At 55.4% G+C, this 21,185-nt stretch overlaps 1 protein-coding gene across 3 annotated transcripts in view; it reads left to right on the top strand.

The window, feature by feature from the left end:
* Positions 1-21,185, top strand: part of ATP11A (ATPase phospholipid transporting 11A) — a 124,484-nt gene that overhangs the window by 68,929 nt on the left and 34,370 nt on the right. For all 3 annotated transcript variants that reach the window (XM_053909346.1, XM_053909428.1, XM_053909379.1), the window contains exons 5-16: positions 2,572-2,679; positions 3,304-3,432; positions 5,443-5,546; positions 6,007-6,057; positions 8,604-8,668; positions 9,523-9,604; positions 10,893-11,043; positions 12,163-12,360; positions 14,554-14,727; positions 16,020-16,183; positions 17,911-17,982; positions 19,408-19,481. In XM_053909346.1, the coding sequence (XP_053765321.1) occupies positions 2,572-2,679; positions 3,304-3,432; positions 5,443-5,546; positions 6,007-6,057; positions 8,604-8,668; positions 9,523-9,604; positions 10,893-11,043; positions 12,163-12,360; positions 14,554-14,727; positions 16,020-16,183; positions 17,911-17,982; positions 19,408-19,481 (1,372 nt within the window). The remainder of the gene's footprint in view (positions 1-2,571; positions 2,680-3,303; positions 3,433-5,442; positions 5,547-6,006; positions 6,058-8,603; positions 8,669-9,522; positions 9,605-10,892; positions 11,044-12,162; positions 12,361-14,553; positions 14,728-16,019; positions 16,184-17,910; positions 17,983-19,407; positions 19,482-21,185) is intronic.

Genomic DNA, 21,185 nt, shown 5'->3' with positions numbered 1-21,185 from the left:
CAGAAAAGTGGAAAACCATGACGGGAAGGAGTCTTTCCGAGGAGGAAGGGAGAGAAGGAGTTGGCATGCGGATCAGAGGGGCTGAGTGTGTATACCACCTCTCGGGATCTGCTCTGAGTGGTGGGCACAGTAAAGTGAGGTGATTCCATTGCTTCTCTGTGTGTTTTCGGGAGAATAACCATCCTTGTCCCCAAGAAGCTGGTATAGAGCCCACGAGAGGGCCTCAGGAGGGGCACAGAGGAAGGGGACAATGGCTCTTGGAAGCTGGTGGTGACTGTGGGCAGGCAGAAATGGAGCAGAAGGCGTCCCAAGGTCCTGTGGACGCCAAGGGTCCTGCCAAAACCACGCAGCAGATCAGGACTGGGAAGATAAACCTGAAGCACTGGCTTCCTAAAGGCACTTGAAGAAATTCAGAAAAGGGCAGGGGATGGGGCACGTGTGCTCGGCCAGGTCTTCACTGCCTGCCACGCTGCCGTGGCACCCTGCGGTCCGCCCACCGCAGTGCCCTGGCTGAGAATGAGCGTGCACCGACCCCATGGGGAACACGCGGGGGCCCGCGCCCGCAGCTGCTGCCGTGCGGCCGTCTGCGTGACCCAGGGCCTCAGCAGGCCCGGAGAGACCTGACCCTGCTCCGCTGAGCTGCATGCAGGCCCAGAGAGCCCAGAGCTGGCGGAGTGGTTCCCTGACCCACCGCGGCCCACAGAGTCCCTGCAGGGGAGCCGCAGGGTCCAGCGCATGGCTTCTCTCCAAGGGCTCCCGGCCTGACCCGCTGCCTGGCTCCACGAGCACAGGCCCTCTGCCCCCTGAGGCTGTGTGCCCCCCAACACTCTATGCCTCCCAGGATCCGTGCCCCCTGAGGCCGTGTGCCCCCCCACACTCTGTGCCCCCCCCAGGATCCGTGCCCCCTAAGGCCGCGTGCCTCCCCGCACTCTGTGCCCCCCAGGATCCATGCCCCCTGAGGCTGCATGCCCCCCACACTCTGTGCCCCCTGAGGCCATGTGCCCCCCCACACTCTGTGCCCCCCCAGGATCCGTGCCCCCTGAGGCCGTGTGCCCCCCCACACTCTGTGCCTCCCCAGGATCCGTGCCCCCTGAGGCCGTGTGCCCCCCGCACTCTGTGCCCCCCCAGGATCTGTGCCCCCTGAGGCCGTGTGCCCCCTGCACTCTGTGCCCCCCCCAGGATCCGTGCCCCCTGAGGCCGCGTGCCTCCCCGCACTCTGTGCCCCCCAGGATCCGTGCCCCCTAAGGCTGCGTGCCCCCCTGCACTCTGTGCCCCCGCAGGATCTGTGCCCCCTGAGGCTGCAGGCCCCCCCCCCCGTGCCCTCCAGTGTCCGTGCCCTCCAGGCTGTGTGCCCGCCCCCCCACCAGCTACATGTCCCCGAAGGGTTTGTGGGAGGGTGTGTGATGACCCCCGTGTGGCGGAGCTCAGTGACTGCCGGGCTGCCGGGCTGCCTGGTGCACAAATGTACCTGTGCTCTCCCACTCACCTTTGCCAAATGCAGCTCTCCCCCTCCTGAGCCCCTCACCCCATTCCTGAGGATACCTGGTTTTCTGCCCCTCCACCTGTCCTCTGCCCCTCTCCTTCTCACCTTCCTCCACGCTCTGGTTCCTGCTCTGGATGGCCCTCAGCCCTCCCCTCCTCAGCCCTGCTTCCCCAGTGACCCCAACTGGCACGTGTAGGGGATCCAAGGCCTTTCCTTGCAGCTGAGAAAGCCCCCTTCGGGGAGCACCTGGGTAGTCCCAGGTGGGCACTAAATGGCTTCTGACAAGCATCTAGCCAACTCTGTCCAAATCCCCAGCAACTCGAGTGAGCCCTTCACGGCCACCCACCCACCTTCCCAACTGGTTTTCTGCTTGCCCCACACTGTCTGCAATCCTCCAGGCTGGCCCAGCCCCTGCCCCACCCACGTCTGCTCCTGAGCCCTCATGCAGCTCCTGTGCTGTGGTCTCTGCCTTACAGGACAACCAATCAGCATCCTCCAGGGGTGGCTCAGACCTTCTCCTCTGAGCCCCCTGCACACACATTTGCACACGTACACTGTGGTCACACTGCCAGCAGTGGCTGTGATGTGCTCCCTGGGGCAGGGAACCAGGTGAGGCTCTGCCTGGGCCTGCAGGAAGGGGCATGGGGGACCCCTGCCCAGGTCCTCCCGCCTGAGCTGGTCCCGGCGCCTCTGAGGCCCTGGCCATGGTGCTGATGGTGGGCAGCCAGGCGTGGTCACCCCAGTGGTCTCTGGCACAGACAGAGGAGGCGTGTCCCACAGGGGAAACTTCAGAGCCCTGTAGCAAAAGTCGGGGCTGGTGTGTCCCGATCACTGGAGGCACGAGAACGCAGGAGCCAAACTCCTGGAGGGAAGGATGGGGCAGGGTGGTGGCCAGGGCCACGAAGAAGTAGATTTGGGGTCCATTCAAGGGAAAAGCGCAGTACTTGTTGGGGGGTGGGTGTCAGCGTGAAGAAAGGTAACTTCTGCCCCTCACTTGTCCACGGCTGCAGCGGGACGTGGGTCGCAGCCATGGCCCGTCCGGCAAAGCCCAGAATGACGGGCTCAGGGCCGTCCTCTCTCCCCTCCAGGGCTATGAGGACTGGCTTCGCCATAAGGCGGACAATGCCATGAACCAGTGCCCGGTGCACTTCATCCAGCATGGCAAACTGGTCCGGAAGCAGAGCCGGAAGCTGAGGGTGAGTAACACTGGTGGTTTGTTCCAGCCCAGATGTGGAAAGTCCAAACCCAGAACACAGCAACGTGACGGGTGCTACGTGAGCTGAACCTCTGTCTGGAATTGCTTCTTTACAGCTGGAGGCCAACCTCCTCCCCATACGCTTCTTACTAAAACAGGCGCCTTCCACTATCTGTTTTCTTAACTTTAATTTTTATTTATTATTTTCAAGTTGTAATAGACTTGATTTTTTAGAGCAGTTCAGTTTCACAGACCCCATCGGGTTGTCTGAACTTTATGAGATTGTACTCACCAGTCACGATAGAGAAAGTTCTAACACGCTGTTAAAGAATTTATTCTAGAACAAGGCAAAGTCATATTAATGTGAATTCCATTGGTTGGAAACTGTGAAAATAGGGACAGAAACCTCACTGAAGCCTTCGTTTTAATTTCCTGTTTCAGTGAACCATTCATGCATCATTATCTGTTAAATGTTGGCATCACTTAGGCAGTGGTTTTCACGCCTGTGCTAGCCAGTGGGAAGCATGTACCCAGACAGGGAGTGTGATTGCTAAGGTTTATCCTGAGGAGTGCTCACTGGGACCCCATGGGGCCGCTGCACCGAGGCTGTCTATCTGTTCTGCAGGTGGGGGACATCGTCATGGTCAAGGAGGACGAGACCTTCCCCTGTGACTTGATCTTCCTCTCCAGCAGCCGCGGAGACGGGACCTGCCACGTGACGACCGCCAGCTTAGACGGGGAATCCAGTCACAAAGTACCGTGCCTTTCATCTGAGGCCACACAGGCCTTGCCCCAGCCCTGCTGTGCCTGCAAACACAGTGTTCCCAGTGGTCACAGGGCACCCCAGGGGGCTGTGCTGGCCATGTGGCCCCTCAGGGTCCGTGGCAGCCAACCATGGTTAACAGAGGCAACTTCATGTTATTTCTTAGCTGTGCCATTTAGCCAAGGGGCCAAATTAAGGATGCAATGAGTAGACTGTGGAAATTTTGAAATTTTCCATTTAGTCTCTTGACTAGAGTAGAATTATGTAAAAAGCCACACAAGAGTTTAGATTTTAAGTGACTATTATTTCAATGAGTGTCTTTTTGTTAGAATATCTTCAGGATTTTCTGAACTTATAATTAATGTCTTGTACTCCATGTGGAGCTCTGTTCTGGCAGTTGGTGCTACAGAACTTTAATGATCACGAAAGAATAGAAGATATCACTATTACTTTTAAGGATTTCATTATTTAAAAACTGGAAGCTTCCATGGAGTTTAGGGAAGTGAGTGTAGCTCAGTGGGCCCAACCGTGTGGGAGGCGTCGGCCAGCTGTGGTTAGTAGTGGGATTCGGCCAGAGAGGTTTTCTTTCTTTCACGGATAGTTCACATCCTTGCATGAACCGTGCGGGACTTTTTGGGCACGTTTCCTACATACAGATCCCGAGAGAGCTAACATTCTGGCACCACTCATACTAAGTAAGGAAATCCCAGGAGACTCTGTGACTGTGGTCTCTGGGGCGCGGGGCACCCGGCGCCCCACGCATCCCTGGCTGTTGGCAGCGGGCTGTCCCTTGCACCCGTCCTGCAGGAAGGGTGCCCCAGCGTCGCTAGCGAGCGGGTGCTGCGGTCTCCGGCCACGTGACTGTTCTCCACGTGAGATGGGACGGCCATTGCCCCCATACATTGCTGGCAGACACCCCCCTGCACCTTGCGTGCTACCATGCTCAGCATCCCGTTTGTGTTTCTCTGGTGTCACCTCTGCACGTTGGGTTTGGCCCGGAGGCTGGAGTTACCTGAGCCCTTTGCTTAAAAGACAGCGAGGCCCCCACACTGGTCACATTTACGGCTTGTGTGGCCTCGGGCAGGCACTTTGAACTTCCCTGCAGTTTCCACATCCATGGGACAGACTTGTCTTCCAGGGGCTCTTGTGAGGATAGACTTAGAAAGTCTCCCAAAGCGCCAGGTGCACAGCAGGCGCCCCAAGGTGTTGTAGATGCTGCCGCTGCTGCTTGAGTGTGTCTCCCGCTTGTTTTGATTCATGGCGCCCTTTCCTGCCCACACTTGATTTCTGGGAGGCCCGGAAGGAGTTCAGAGACATGCTGTCTTGAGCAGGCCCTTGCACTCCGACTCCGAGCCCAGGTGTTCACGTTGGTGATGCGTCTGGGCCGGGGCATCAGCATTGCCTGGGTCGTGTTAGAAATGCCATTCTTGGGGCCCCCAGACCCAGCACGTCTGCTTGGGGCTGGCCCCACTGTCGCTGCCCCACAAGCCCTCCAGGGTCTGAGGCTTGCTCGGTTCTCGGAGCCATCGGTAGAGGCCCAGTGGGCAGCCGTGTGGTGAAAGCTTACGCTCACCAGCAGCGCCAGGCGAGGGTGGTGTGATGCCAGGGACACCACCGTGCACACAGTAGGACCTCACATGAGAAAAAGGAACATTAACTCTGTCACAATGGCAGATCCAAGTGTCCCACTTTACAGAGGAATGTCCCACAGCTGTTAGCTTGAAGTTGAGGGTGGCAGGCAAGAGCGGAAGTTTCTGGCACCTAATAGAGGAACAACGGTAGCCCCATGTGATTCTGTAACTTGTTAATACCTGCAAACTGTGTTACACGTTCACTTACATGTTACTTGTGTGAACGTTTTCTCTGATGTGGTAACTAAGCTTTGTCATCGGGCTTAGCTGTGGGCACAGCAGATTAGACGTGGGTGCTGCCCCCGTTAGAGGGGTGCCGGGGTTGTGTCGGTGGTTTGGTGGTGAATTCACCTTTCTTGTCTGTCTGCAGACTCACTATGCCGTTCAGGACACTAAGGGGTTTCATACCGAAGAAGATATTGACGGCTTGCACGCAACCATTGAGTGTGAGCAGCCCCAGCCCGACCTGTACAAGTGAGTCCCATCTGTGCTCCCAGTAACTACCTTTGCCCCTCAGGTGTCCTTGCTCTGCACCAGCCACATCCAGCACCATGCTCGTTTGGAAAGACCGTGTAAAACCGCTGCATAAAAATGAAGACCAAACCAGAAATATGTCACTTAGAAATTTTCATAGTTCAGCAACATTACGATCTATAGTCATTTATGCAAATATTTGGCCTGGCTTTAATGAAACAAGCTTATTGAAGAAAAAGTAATTTTCTGTGACATGAGGAACCGATTTTAAGGAAAATCCTTGAAGTCAAGGGCTAATAAGGACAGAAAGTAAAGGGGGAACAGGGGAGGAATTTAGGTAAAGATCCCAACCCGCGAGCTTCCCGGCGGGAACTGGGAGGTGGGTGCAGGGAGCGGGAGGGCGCCTGGCCCTGCGTCTTGGCCACCGCTGCAGGCAGTGACCCAGCTTCTCTGTCGCCAGGTTTGTCGGCCGCATCAACGTCTACAGCGACCGGAACGACCCCGTGGTGAGGTGAGCACAGACGCGCTTGTGGGTGTTTTCACCCCCGCTGTCAAATCCAAGTGAATTCTTAGATTACTGATAAGAGGTTTCCGCTGCTGCTCCGTTGGGTTTTGAAGACAGAATTCTGCTTTACAAAAGGTCCAGCTTCCGCTGTCTTTTGTGCCTTCTCTTGTGAACACAGCTATATGTGCCAACACCTGATGGCACTCACGGAAAAAGTTCTCTCCCCAGTGTCAGGAGCCCCTCTAATCATTAGTCGCTGCCCCCGTTGGAAATGTCCTTCTACCTTGTAGACAGTGAGGTTGAGGGATTCCCGACATTTTATCGGAACGTAAGCACCTACTCACAGTTGTCACTGGGACAGTTTTGGTTCTAGATTATGTCTAGATTTAAGGGGCTGTGCCTCACCGGGGACCGTGCAGGTGGTAGGCAGGTGTGCTCACCTGTCATAGTCTGGGACCCGTCACACACGCGGGTTGTGGACAAGGACCTGCACCCGCCATGTGTCAGTGCTGAAGCCCGGGGGCCGCACCGTCTCCCTGCGTCTGCAGGCCTGTGGGTGTGTCTTTTGGGCGTTGCTCCCCACTCTGGAGGGTTTTGCTGCCCGGGTCGCTGAGATGGACAGTTTAGGAAGTTGACTTTGAGTAGGATTCAGACTTGACCTTTTCTGTAAACCTCACTTGTTGGAGACATTCTAGTTCTTCCGATTTAAGTGGTCTCCAAACCATTGATATCCTGGTGTCACCTTGTGTGTCAGAGAAAACCTCTGCCTAGCAGTAAGAACAATTTCAGGGGGACTTTGATGAAAATAAATTGTTACTGAAAGGTAAGCCCCTGGGGCCTCTCTCCTCCTACAGTCTTGAAATTCTGTTTTCTAGAAATGACTTGTGCATTTCACATTTTAGCACTGGTACCCAGTAGTGCTAGGGAGGCTGTGGGGCATGGCCATGGTCTTTCATAAACGGATACTAATCCACAGGGAGTTCCTGTGGGGAAACAACCTGTGCTTCTGTTTCTCGTGAGCATTAGCATCTGAAGGAGTAAGTAGAGAGGGGTTCGTTCATCATGCTGTGGGGATGAGCCCGAAAAAGCCAGCCGGCTTTTCGTGGTTCATGGTCAGATGAAGTTTAGCACCGAGCAGCGGGGAGGTAATTACTAACATATTTCACGTTTTGATACTAATTCTTGTTTTGCTTTTTAAGTATTTATACTTTTCAGCAGACTTTTAATACATGGGTGGGGAAGGCGTTTATATCTGTGGTGCGAGCGAATGGTGATGGATCACGTATACTGTTCCTAATCCACTCAGAGTGGTACTTCTCCGTCCTCTGTCCAAACTAGATGCACCGTTCCTTTTAAAGTAAATTATTTTAGACTTCCCAGAGACACCTTTTTAAAGGGCCACTTGCTTTCACAAGCACGTCCAACAGGAGCTCTAAGTGCCGCTGGCGGAGGCCGGCGGTACGGGTAACAGGAGATGACCGTGCGTGTGCAGCCTCCGTGGCCATCAGGCCGGGCATGCGTGTCCAGACCACAGGGCCGCCCTGGGCAGGCACGTCCGGTCAGGTGCGCCCCAGCAGCAGCCTCCCCGCCCTCGTTTCAGCCAGCAGGGGTCCTAAGCTGCATCGGTTAAGCGTACGGGCGCACCACAAGTACGTGGCGTTTGTGGGCAGCTGGCTCCCCGGGGCCAACGCCTGTGGCACGCGCTGAAAAGCGACAGCGCTTGCCTTCGCCCCACCAGGGAACCGTGAGTGCGCTCACTGAGCAACGCTGGCAAGGCTGCAGCCTGTGCCTCCTTCTTTTCCTCCTGGGAACTGATGAGAATCCGAACCCTGCAAAGGCAGAGGTTTGGTCCGTGGTCGTTGAGGGCGTAGGGCCCTGCTCGTTCCTACGCAGATGACTTTTAAATTCCTTGGCCATGGCTTCCCCAGAGCAGCGGCCCATGGCGGTTCCGGGTTTTGAGGCCACCTGCCCCCGGAGGGTCCGTGTGGGTTTGCCCCCCATCCCGTGTTGATGACTGTACATAGCGTTCCCAGCCCCTACGTCTGAAAGCAAGACCAGATCCCGTGAGACTCGTGGAGTCTCTCTGAGGATGCGGTGGAGTCCACCGAAGCCTCCCGAGTCACAGACCATCTTTTCTCTCTCCCTGAACGGTCAGGGCCCCCAGCCCAGCAGTGCTCACAGGAGGCCTGTTAGGAGCGCGTGTCCAGGCGCTGCTGGTAGGACCCTGTGGGTCAGCCCACCTCCCTCCGTCGGCCTGGACGGGCTGGGAGCCCGCGTTCCTGACGGGGCCGCACACGTGCCGGTGCCCTGAGGGCGGATGCTGTGGAGTGCTAGCCGCTGGGTCCCCCCACAGAGCGGTTCTTACCCCCTAGGGGAAGGCCGCATGCTCTTATGAGGAGCCAGGCTAACTTCCATAGTCCAGATAGAAGCACCTCTTCAGAGACGCGATTTCTTCTTGGAACCAAGTCTGTTAGGTGCAGGCCTCGATTATGTGCCCGTAGCACCTTCCTCTATTTGCTGCATTACTGTCTCTGATCCCTCTATCCTTCCAGGCCGCTGGGGTCGGAGAACCTGCTTCTCAGAGGAGCGACGCTTAAGAACACTGAGAAGATCTTCGGTCAGTGTCGGTTGGCAAATTAGTACTAACAGCTTCTAAAGTTAAGGATGTACAGAGCAGTTAAAGTCCACAGTGCTGCCACGAACGAGCTCTCCGTCCTCTGAGTGGACTCTGTGGCACCAGTGAAAACCTGTGCTAAGGATGACAAAGCAGTGAGGTCTCAGGGTGTCACTTGCGTATCAAGTGCCTGTAGTTTTTGACTTAGAAACATAGAGTCATGTCCCCAAGAGAATTCACAGTGTGTTTCCACAGCAGATTTCTCTCAACGCCTGCATATCTTTGGTAACGTCTCCCATTTCTGTGGGTTATGTTTGTTTTTTAATTGAGACAACTTAAAAATATACACATGTGCCCCGTTGTCAGAAAACCCAATATCTTAAAACCTGAGCTTCAAGAAAAAGTAGAGATTGATCTCGACATGAGAAAAAAAAAACATTTCTTTTTTTTTTTTAATTTTTTTAATGTTTATTTTTGAGAGAGAGACAGACTGTGAGCAGGGAAGGGGCAGAGAGAAAGGGAGACAGAATCTGAAGCAGGCTCCAGGCTCTGAGCTGTCAGCACAGAGCCTGACGCGGGGCTCGAACTCACAAACAGTGAGATCATGACCTGAGCCGAAGTCAGACACCTAACCAATTGAACCACCCAGGCACCCCTAAAAAAAAAAACAAAAAACATTTCTTTAGTCTGAAGAGTCCTGTTGTGGGACTCTTTTTATGAACAGTTAGCTTGCCTAGTGAAATTTAGAATACAACTTTTATCCAGACTTCTATATTTACTGCAGCTGTGTGCAGCTTCCTGCGTGAAGGCAAGGTACGCCTGTGTTATTGTTCTAACTGCTGTCTTCTGCCTTGCAGGTGTTGCTATCTACACGGGCATGGAAACCAAGATGGCATTAAATTACCAATCAAAATCCCAGAAGCGATCTGCTGTAGAAAAGTAAGTGTCAGTACCCCTTTGTTTGAAGTGCGTACAGCTCCATGACCTAGAACCATCATGAGCCCCTGTAGACGTGAAAGCATTTTCCTTCTGGCTTCATTAGTAATTCCTTCATGGTCTCTAGGGAGACAGCAGCACTGGGCATTTAGACAGATGGTCTCATTCTGCGGGGCAGCAAATGGCTGCATGCGTTCAGCCTGCGTCTGCAGGCTCCCTCCTGTGGACACCTAGAGTCCCAGCAGCTCCTCTCACCAATCCATGGAAACGTCAAAATCGGGTCACTTTCAGCTTTGGGGTTGTTGGAAACCGTGTGTTTTTCTGAGGGAAACATAAGCAGAGAGGACAATCTTCCTTTCGTTAAACAGTAAAATCCTTACCGTGATGAGTCAAGGACAGAGTTGAATTTGTGAGAAAATGTGGCCCAGAGTGTTGTCTTACTTTCCTTTTGTTCAAGTGCATCCTTGATTTGCGGTGGTTACAAGTTATTCCACACGGGGGGGGGGGGGGGGGGGTTGGGGATCTTTGGGAAGACTGTCAGGTGTCTGCTGCCTGCCTCGGGCAGGTTGGTCTCAGAATGTGATCCTGCCATCTCCATCCATCGACGGCTACACCGAATATGAAAATGGAGATTTGGCTCTTAATAAGCAAGAATGCTCTGTTTCCAGGTATTACCTTGACGAATAGGTTTCAGAAATAAATACTGGAAACTCAAGCCTTTTTCATAAGATCTGCTGAGCCATTGACCAGGGATTCAGCCTTTTTCCTATTCAGAGGGCATTTCTCTCCTGCCCCAGTGGTACTGGGGAACTCACTGGTTGGAGCTTAGTGGCCGAAGGGTGGACATCTGGGTGTCTCTGAATCTTGGACTCCCGGACCGCACAGTCAGCAGTGTGGCTGCGTGAACTGCCCTCTCCTGTTCTTGAGACTTTCCCTGTGGCCCCAGAATCACATGCCAGTGCAAGCTTCTGTTCTCATGGTGACCGTGCCAGGTGATGGGGGGGTGGCTCACACGTTGCTGTTTCCTGGCCATGCATTTGGCTTGAGGTCCATCAACTGTCTACACAAAAGCACTATCAACTGTCATATAAATAAAGTTTAAAAAACCAACTCTGCTGTCATGTTTCATTGAGTTACAGGATGCATCTGTGAGAATGAACTAAAATGGAAAAGTTTTCATCGGAACCGTCCTGATAACACGCCCGCCCCAGATGCCTGGGAACACAGCACGGAGGGCAAGCAGGTCCCTCAGGAAGCAGTGACTAAGTATCATTGCTGTCTTGTGTTGTAGATCCATGAATGTGTTCCTCATCGTGTACCTCTGCATTCTGGTCAGTAAAGCGCTAATAAACACCGTCCTCAAGTACGTGTGGCAGAGCGAACCGTTCCGAGATGAGCCGTGGTATAATCACAAAACCGAATCGGAAAGACAGAGGAATCTGGTACGGAAAGTGCGTCCCTTTGTGGTGACCAGACCGCCTGTAAGCCATTGTTATGGCAACATGGCAGGAGAACAGGAGGCCTCGGTTGGTGACCTCTCTGTCCTGGAGGCGTTCACTGATCTCAGGGTGTGTCAGTGGTCTCTCCCTGCGGACCGCACTCGCCCCTGAGCGTCAGTGGTCTCCCCCTGTGGACCGTGCTCACCCCTGTCTTGGTTGGGTACTGGAATGTACACTCTGGAAAGGGATGGGCCCCCACAGTGAATTCATTAGGGCAGCACCGTAAACATTTCCAGAGCTTCTAGATCCCAGCACAGTGTCCTGTACTTAGAGGCTGTTCAGCAAATGCTCAGTGAGGATCATGAGGCAGATGGGGCTGACTTATGGAGAGACTAAAGAAAGGAGGAACATGTCAGTTACAGGAAAATTGTGGTAAGAACTGATTGCATTTCCCCTTGGGGTTCGGGCTCAGTTGCTCATGTCTATGAAAACCGATTTTCCCTAAGCCAGGAGTTAAAATCATTTGACTGAACCTTCTCCACTTAAAAGAGTACTGTTTTCTTCCCTGAGTTAACACCTGAGCCATGTGCCTCCAGAACAGGTAGCACCGGGTCCAGAGCCGGGCCACGTGCGGGTCCAGAGCAGAGTCCTGCCTCACCTGTGTTCAGTCGGATCTCCCACAGAACTAAATGGCTTAGAGATCAGAACAAAACTGTGCAGAGAAGTCCTTTCTCCCAGCCTTATTTCTGGGGCTGGGTTATTACCAAGTAAGTTTGGAAACATGTCAGAGTCTGGAAGCAAGTGTGGAACCCTCAAAACGTGCAGTTTCCCGCCAGCTCTTAGGAGGCAGGCGCCTGTCTCCCCCAGTGTGACTGTCTCACAGGTGACCTGCCCCTTGCCCCTGCCACCAGTATAGGCCTTCTCCCTGTCTGTGGCCCTCATGGTGCTAAAATCAGGTGACTGGCCACTAAGCTGTGCCTGCCCCCAAATAATGTGTATCTTTGGATTTGAAACAAGCACCTGTATTTACAGATAACACTGGTGCGACCTGAAGGGAACGCTAAGTGTCAGATCTTCGTGGTGTTGGTGATGGGACGCGGGAATCACGCGGGGCTCTCTCAGTTCCTCAGGGCGTTCACGGACTTCCTGGCATTCATGGTTCTCTTCAACTACATCATCCCGGTGTCCATGTATGTCACGGTGGAAATGCAGAAGTTCCTGGGCTCGTACTTCATCACCTGGGATGAAGACATGTTTGATGAGGACACAGGCGAAGGGCCTCTGGTCAACACCTCAGACCTGAACGAAGAATTAGGACAGGTGAGTATGTGTGGCGGCCTCTTCCCCAACTTGTAGATGATCGTGCCCTCCGTGCTGTGTTCCCAGGCATCTGGGGCGGGCATGTTATCAGGACGGTTCCGATGAAAACTTTTCCATTTTAGTTCATCCTCACAGATGCATCCTGTAACTCATGAAACACAACAGCAGAGTTGGTTTTTTAAACTTTATTTATGTGACAATTGATAGTGCTTTTGTGTAGACACTTGATGGGAAATTAGCTGTATTAGCTGTTTGATAAAAGCTCACCGTGCGGCCCCAGTGCTGCTCGTTCTGGCTTTTCATGCCGTGAAGGCAGGGAGACCATGTTTCACAGGCAGCGCAGTCTGCTTTTCTGGGTGATTCCCTTTCCTCAGTCTGAAGATGAGCAAAGAGACACCTCCAAGTGTCCGTGGCTGGCTGGATTGCAGGGGTCAGACACCTCATTGCACACTGTTGGCCCGAGCTCTCCATATCTGAGCTGCTTCATCTGTGAAATGGGCCTGATACCTGCCCTGCCCAAGTGCAGGGCGGGCTGAATGGGGTGTCGGCCGGTGTGCATTGCAACTCAGGGCCGCCCAGAAGAGGGGCAGAGCCCGTGCATGCCCATCCATCGGCCCCACGGCTCAGCTCCATCGCTATGCCCCAGCCTGACCCTCTCCTGGCTCTTACGTCTTGGGAAAGGGCATTTGGTAAATGGTGGTTCATTCATCTTTGAAAAGAAAAAGGAAAAAAACAGGAAGAAACTTGGCAGATTTTTGCAAAGAGGGCCGTTTTAGACTGGCAGCTGAAATCCACCCCCTACAGAACAGCAGTCTGTAGTAGATGCACAGACTCAGGTGGGGGTCTGCAGCGCTCCCCCCTTGGGTCAAGGGGGTCTGTTCCCGAGAGAGAACTTGCTTGTTGGTGAGCATGGCTCTCAGGGCATCGCTCCAGCGTGTGCCGCGGCCCCGGGCTGGACTCCGGTGTCACACAGCCACGCGGAGCCCCAGCCCGCTCACTCAGCGCCAGAACAGCTTTCCCTCTGCATGTTCACACCCTCGGTAACATTACCTGGTGTATTTTGTGTGTTGCTGAGAAATTCTCAGAGGAAAGCATTTCTCTGTAACAAGAAAAATGTCGAGTGTACTACGGAGAACGTATCTGGCTCCAGCTGTCGGACAGCACAGGGGCCCCGGAGGTTTGTGGGAAAGCTTCAGGAGATGGGGCCTCCTGAAATAGTCATTATCATCATTGGTCCTCACTCCGAAAAATGTCAGATGTCGCTCACTTCCAGTAACACAGCCACCCGTGCCCGTGAGCCCTCACAAGCGGGCGCCTTCCTGTCACTAGTTTTCCAGATTGTGGGGAGAGGCCTGGCAGAGTTTTGGGTGTTTGGATGGCAGGTGGTTTAAAAATAATTCAGGGGGGTACTGCTGTGTACTTACAGTTTACTTGAGTCAAGCACACAGGGGAAGGCATTTTCTGCGGTGGGATTAAGACACCAGAGAACATTTTGCTGAAAAAGGCACAGCATGAAACATGTAGCCAGTTCATTACCTGTCTCCTCTGCTTCCCGGGCTCCGGCACTTTACTGCCCTTAAACCTGCCTCCCTTGCGCGTCCCGGGCAGTGAGCGGGGACTTGCTCCTCCAGCCAGCGGGGCTCGGACGGCGGGGATCCCCACGCTGTTCCACTGTCCAGAATTCCACGTCATTCCTGATGAACATGTACCCGAAATTGATCCAAGTTTAGTGCTTAAAACTGGGTGTAGTTTTGTGTCTGAAATTTGCTCTGTGCTTTTGTTTGAGTTCTGACTGGTGAACTGTCAGTGGTGTGGTGAGTTTTGACCTCCCAGACCTCAGAGTGAGCTCAGGTTCATTCTCCCTGCATCCTTGATTTTCTCATACCCCCGCCCCACATCTGTGCGTCCAACAAACAACGGGAGCCGAGCTGCACCTAGAGCTTCCACCTCCAGACCCAGAGGAAGGTGCTCGCGCGGCTCCGACGGGACCGCTGGCCTCAGCGGGAGCTAGAGGAGGCTGACTCGCCCGGCGTAGGGTCCAGCAGCTCCGGCAGGGTAGGGGGTGGAGCCCGGGAAGCCCCCTCCGGGTGGAAGTGGGGCTGCACCGGGGTCTGACCCGCGAGTGGCACCTTCTCTGTGCCCGAGGCCGCGGGCCCCTGGCCAGACCTGCCCAGCGCAGCCGTGTGTCCGCAGGTGGAGTACGTCTTCACGGACAAGACCGGCACGCTCACGGAGAACAACATGGAGTTCAAGGAGTGCTGCATCGAGGGCCACGTGTACGTGCCGCACGCCGTCTGCAACGGGCAGGTGCTCCCCGACGCCTCCGGCATCGACATGATCGACTCCTCCCCAGGCGCCGGCGCCAGGGTAGGTGGGCACGCCCCGGCAGGTGCACTCCCTCGGGGCCGTCCCCTCTGTCCTGCACAGGGTCCCGATCACAGGGTGGGCTGTGTCACCTCGTGCTCGGGTCCCCTAGTGACCAGCGTGGAGCCTGTGGGGCGCCGCCACTTCCGCCAGCAAGTCCGGCAGGTCACGTCCGTGTGAGAAGCAGCTTTACACTGTGGACAGGCAGGCGAGCGGTGGGCTGAGGGCAGAGGGGCTCAGCGCACCAGGGGTGTGTGCTCACGCACGTGTGCATATTCACGCTTGAGCACATATGCACACGTGCATGCACAGAGATGCACACACACAGACACATGCCCCCCCACGCACACGTGCGTTGCACGTGCATAGTACACACACCTTCATGTGTGCGCACACACTACGCTGAAGTGCACATACGTGCCCTTCATCTCAGATGTGCAGGTGTGTACACACACATGCATGTGCACACACCAGCCTATGTCCCCCACGTGTGCTGCACGTACACACGTGTGCACACACAGACACGTGGCCTTCCTGCTCACACGTGCATTATGTGTACATACACGCATGCACAGACATAACTTATGTGCACATACCCTCATACGTGTACACAAGCTACAGTCTAGCACGTGCACGCACACACACACACACACAATCTCACAGGCACACATGCACACATACCCATGTGCTGTGGCTCCAGATCTCAGCATCTCTGGGAGGTGTTGTGACCCTCACCGCGGTCACCGTGGTCAGTGAGGAGACCATTCCCGAAACCTTGGTGACTGCAGAGCTCTGTGCAGGGTCACACAGCTCACCTTAGCAGGCTGCACAGTGACGGCCTGTCGTGACCAAGTGCCCCCCCACCTCCTGCCACGTGTGCCTCTGACAGTTTCCACCTGGGGACTGCGGCTTCCCCTCAGAGTCTCAGAGGGAGGGCCCGGGGTCTGTGGTCATCGTGAGGTGTGCCACCGGCTTGGTGCCCTCTTGGCACCCTTCTGCCTCAGCCGCACCCCAGGGCCCCCAGGAAGTGGTCGGGAATCCCCAGGGCACACAGGCTCGCAGAGGTTTGGCCCGCCGAGTTCACTGCCTGCGACCTTGACCCTGTCTCCTCCCCTTCTTACTCAGAAGTGCTGGAGAATGAAGAGAAGCCACACACACCCCACCCTTAAGCACCAGAGGGGACACTAACCCCTCCGAACCCCTGAAGGGTGCCCACCCTGCTTCATTGTCGATTCGCCATGTGCTCTGAGCTGCGTCAGCATAGACGTGTGGGGTCTTGTGCTGCACTTTGACAGGAGCGAGAAGAGCTGTTTTTCCGGGCCCTGTGCCTGTGCCACACAATCCAGGTGAAGGATGACGATGACGTGGATGGACCCAGGAAGTCACCAGACTCAGGGAAGTCCTGTGTGTACATCTCGTCCTCTCCTGACGAGGTGGCCCTAGTTGAAGGTATCCAGAGGTACGTGTCCGGGCGCGGGCGGGTCTGGTGCCCGAGGTCCATGCTGTGCGATCCGCCCCGACCGCGGCTCGTACCGGCGTGTCCCGACGCAGTCCCGTGCTGTGGGGGAAGGGGGCTAGACAGGCAGTGCCCTCACGCCCCAGTGCCCCCCATCTCTGTTGGTGGAGGACGGTCCCTTCTGCACACAGCCTGCCGCCGGCAGCCCCCCTGCTGCTGGTCGTTACCACTGTCTTAGATGCATGGTTCCCCTTCTAACTTCTGTCGAAGATACAGTCTTAGATGCATTTTATGGTCAGTCTTCTCTGTCCTAAAGAATTGGTGCCCAGGGATGTCAAGCAACTTGGGCAGTGTCACACAGCATAGGGTGCGGGGCTGTCTTCGTAGTTCACTTTGTCTGCTGTTGTGTGAGGTCTGTGTGCCTTCCGCCACCCACACCCTCCTACTGGGAGTTCTAGCTGCCTCAGGACGTGGCCTTCCACAGATGGCATTCTGAGCAAACATGGGGAAGAATCCTTTATTCCAGAGCCATGTCAGGGAGATGTTTCCCCAGTTCCCGCAGCCTATGGCTACTGAGTTAATGCCGGGGCCCATCGTCCCTCTTCACTGCCAGTAACGAAAGGGCGTTGAACACTCTCATCTGCTTAGAACCTGTGCTTTGTTGACTCATGCGTTTTTCTTTTTCTTTTTTAACTTTGCATCATTTATTTTGAGAGAAGGAGAGAGAGAGAGAGAGAGAGAGTGCAAGTGGGGGAGGGATACAGAGAGAGCGAGAATCCCAGGTTGACGCCACACTGTCAGTGCAGAGCCCGATGTGGGGCTTGGACTCAAAACCATGAGATCATGACCTGAGCAGAAACCAAGAGTCAGATGCTCAACCAACTGAACCACGCAGGCACCCCAACTCATGCATTTTCCCTGTGCAGTTTGAGTGGTGACTTCAGGCATGTAAGTTGTGTCAGCGGGACCCTGATCAAATGTGCAAATTCACACACGTGCAGAGGAGCTCTCTCCTTGGACACGAGGGCTCAGAAGGGAAAGCTTGTGCAGTCACATTAGAAGTCAGGACGGGCTTTCCTGCCGGTCACTGTAGACACGCTGCTGGGGCGAGTGGACACCCTGTTCCCATGGTCCTGTGGCGCCCTGGCATCGTCGTGGCCACCGGCTGTGTTCAGGTGGCGGTTTCACGTCCCCATCTCTCGGCTCCTGGTGCACAGAAGCCACGCCCCTCTCTCTGCACCATAGTACCTGGCACACTGGTGGCTCTCAGGCTGGCAGAGGAGGGGTGTTACAGGTTACACGCTCTGCAGGCTTGTTGACTGACTGTTTGCTCTGGGCTGTAGTTTCCTCATCAGTAAACTGAGAGGGTCGTTCTGGAGACACCGTGTCCCGGGATCCTTGTGATTGTGACATGGCTGCCGTGGCTAAACAGCCCACTGATCAGTGGGCAGAAAGGGGTCGCCACCCACGGGCCGGTCCACACACCTGCTCCTGTCCTCCTGACACCCATTAACACCAGTACGAGGGCACGATAAGTCACAAGGCTGTTGGCTCTCGGAGAATTTCTTGAGATGGTGAATACGTGACTGTGATAACTTCCTAACTCTGCAATGCAGTTTTGCCAGAAGTATTTCTTTCTTGAAAAGAACGCTTTCCCCAAACTTAAGTAACGTGTAGAGGAGGAACCTGGGGACTCTGGCTAAGCTCCGCACTTGTGCGCTTCTTTGCAGACTCGGGTTCACGTACCTGCGGCTGAAGGAGAACTACATGGAGATACTGAACAGGGAGAACGGCGTGGAGAGGTGAGGGCCGCACGCTGGGGGAAAGGACTCCTCCACACGACGGCTTTCCCGGGGAAAACCCAGACCCTCTGTCCTGCTCCCACGCCTGCCTCCCCTTCTTCTCCGGAGAACCCAGGACCGTCGCCCACTGGCGGGGAGGTTAGGAGTGGACGGCCAGAGTGGAGGCCAGCCAGTGCTGCGGCGTCCGGAGGGTCTGCCACAAGCCGCCTGACATCAGGCTTTAGCACGAGAGTGCCCTCAGCTTCTAACACATTCTGACACTCTCCCAGCCACTGTCTGCCTGCCTGCCTGCCTGTCTGCCACAGGGAGTGGCCACAGTGGTCCCGTGTTCACACAGCACCAGCCCCCGGGCTGTGGGACCCCGTGGCCTGCCGAAGAAAGTCTGAGCAAGGACGCGGTGGGTGCTGGTGCTTCCCGTTCTGTCTTCAGTGACCACATGTGCTCAGGGTTGGTGGCCGTGTTGTTCTGAGATGCCTTGTCCCAGAGACAGAGGGCGTGTCTTGAGTCTTGACTCGGGGCTGCTGGTCTCCTTTATAAACATGAACATGCGGTGATGGGCACAGGGAAGGACAGGTGGCAAAGAATGTGACACTGGGTGGTGACGGCCTCAGAATCCCCCGAATTTTAACGTTCCCTTGAGCAAAATAAACCCTCGGGTCAGCATAAGCAGTGTACCCCTGACCACTCTGGGCTGGCCACGGGTCCTGTGTTGGCACAGGGGGCTTGTGCCCGCAGCACTGGGGGCTCCCGGGGCCCTGCCTGCCATCCTGGCTCCCTCCGAGGTGGCAGGTGGGCTTCCGCAGAGGGGTTCTCCTACAGCTTGCCCTCCCCACCCCCACAAGCTGCAGCTGGGGTCTCTGGACCCTGAGGAGTCTCCAGAGACGGTGTCTGGGGTTGCTGAATTACCTTTGGTATTTCAAATGCCAGCAGAGATCGTGGTCTTCTGATGATAAGACTACAAGCCAATTAAATATTGGTTTTCTTTGTTTTTTAAATGATTCTTATTAACTGAAAGGACCCTGGTTTATTGTCCTGGGTTGGAAGCTCTGATAGTGTCTGCGTGTCTGTGTTCAGAATCCAGAAAAGTGAATGTGCCTTTTGTTTGGGGAACGGACTCCCTGGGCACCTACAACTTGGGCTCGGGTTGGAAGGGTCCCGTGCGTATGTCCTGGTGGTGAGCACACGGGAGCCTGGCCTTGGCGGTGTTGTGCCAGCTGTGAGGAGCAGAGTCCCCCACTCGTGGGTCCCGACTCCATGAAGGAGCAGCCTGGCCGGGAGGGACAGGGCAGGCATGCAGGGAGGGCTCTCTGGACGCGGCAGAGGACACCCTGGATGTCCTGCTGAGCAGAGGCCTGTGATTACTTAGGCTCACAGGACTCATGGGGCAAGGTGCATGTCAAAACCAACTTTTAATCTCTTTTTCAGGTTTGAATTGCTGGAAATCTTGAGTTTTGACTCCGTAAGAAGGAGAATGAGTGTGATTGTCAGATCTGCTACAGGTAGAAATGTTTTTTTCTTCCATTTCCTCAACTGCACATCATAGCGGGTTTATTCTGATGCTCACATCCTGTAGGAGCGCGAGGACTTAAGCGTTCGTTCGTTCTCTTTAAAACAAAAAGTTGCCGAACCCACTGTAGGTCCCGTATCTCCTCACGCCCCAGGTGCCCGGCCCTCCTCCTGGCACCTCTGCTGGCACAGGAAAGCCTGATGTTTCCCCTTGACCAGCAAGTCCTATGAGGTCTCCTCTCCTTCCTGGCAGCCCCCTCACCGGCAGCCTGGGGTCTCCCACCTGCAGCCCCCGCCTCCTAATCTGCGGCACATCAGTCCTAAAGGGCCCCGAGGGTACCTTGCTGGTGGCGCAGCCCCTCCTCCGGTGGCCAAGCCCTGGCTCCCGAGCTGCCTTCCCAGTTGTCAGCCCACAGCCAACCCTGGATGTGCACATTTTCCACCTGGGGGCCCCTCCCCAGAGGCACCTTTCCCCCTGGGGGGCGCCCTTGTTCACTTGCGCTTCTCTGAGGGCAGCCCCACGGCTGCCTTGCAGGAAGCCTTCCCTGGTTGCCTCTGTCGGGGGAGTTGTTGTCTTCTCACCAGCCAACTGTGAACATCCTGAAGACCGAACCCCTGCTCGCCTCAGCAGGGTACGCACCACTGCCCTGCTCTGGACCACCCGGTAGACGCTGCTTAATTCAGTGCGCTCAACGCAATCGCAGTTTCAGAATGGCCTCTTGTCAAAAGATGTGGGATCTTACTCCTTTTTGTAAAGGGTAAAACTAGGTGGTGCCAGGCTGCGTATCTCTTTGGAAAGTTGCCTGGTTGGCAGCGAAACACAGCCATGACCCTGGAACCAGACTCTGAGCCTGACACACTGATCTGAAGGCACATTGGGGAATTTTGTGTCAGCCAGTGTCCTGACGCTCACGGGAGGACCTCGTGTGGGGAGTACCTCAACAGGACTGTTGTGACCATCTTCTGATGGGACTGGCAATGACTAGTTTTCCTCCTTAGGCCACAAAGGACGGTGTGAGGTTGCCAGGACGCGTCTTTTGGCAGGACCCCACGAGTCGCTTCCCGGGGTGCTGGATGATGAGCCTGGGGAAGGCACTTGGCAGCTCTGGGCACTGTCCCTGCATGGTCCCCGTGCCCCTGAGCCAGTTGTCAACAAGGAGGACTGGCAGGGCTCTGCCAGTGAGTCTTGGCACCAGGTGTCACGGGGCGTGAATAACATGAGCACTATTCATAATGTGTCAAAATGGATTTTGGCACTGGGGTCAGCAGGGTGTGGGAAGCACTCGCCCACAGTGTCGACAGACACGCTCAGGTGTGTGGGGCATGCGGGGTGGGCAGCTCCCCCCAGCGGTTGGAGCACCTTCTCCAGGGCTGGAGCCTGTCAGAACACCCCAGAACAATGGCGTGGGACTCTGGGACATGACATCCTCAGTCCTTCACCATGTGGTGTCCCCACGGGAATGTGAAGTGTCGTGGCTGCATCCCACCTGGAAGGCAATTCGGGAGCCGGCAGGCATGACCTCACCGCAGGAAGAGAAGTGTGACTTCTCACAGCTCCTGCCCCATCTGCGCTTCTTCCTGAGCCACGTGCCCATACGTGCTCCTGGCAGGTGCACTGTGGAGTCCTCGACAGCTGCCACCTCCCTTCAAAGGCCCATCCCCAAAGCTCGGGAAGGAGCTGAGTCACATGAACAATT

Source organism: Panthera pardus, unplaced genomic scaffold (assembly GCF_024362965.1).
Source record: "Panthera pardus isolate Hobbes unplaced genomic scaffold, ASM2436296v1 HiC_scaffold_1, whole genome shotgun sequence".
NCBI classification, from domain to species: Eukaryota; Metazoa; Chordata; class Mammalia; order Carnivora; family Felidae; genus Panthera; species Panthera pardus.
The sequence above is the reverse complement of the archived record's forward strand: the minus strand, read 5'-3'. Positions and strand labels throughout refer to the sequence as shown.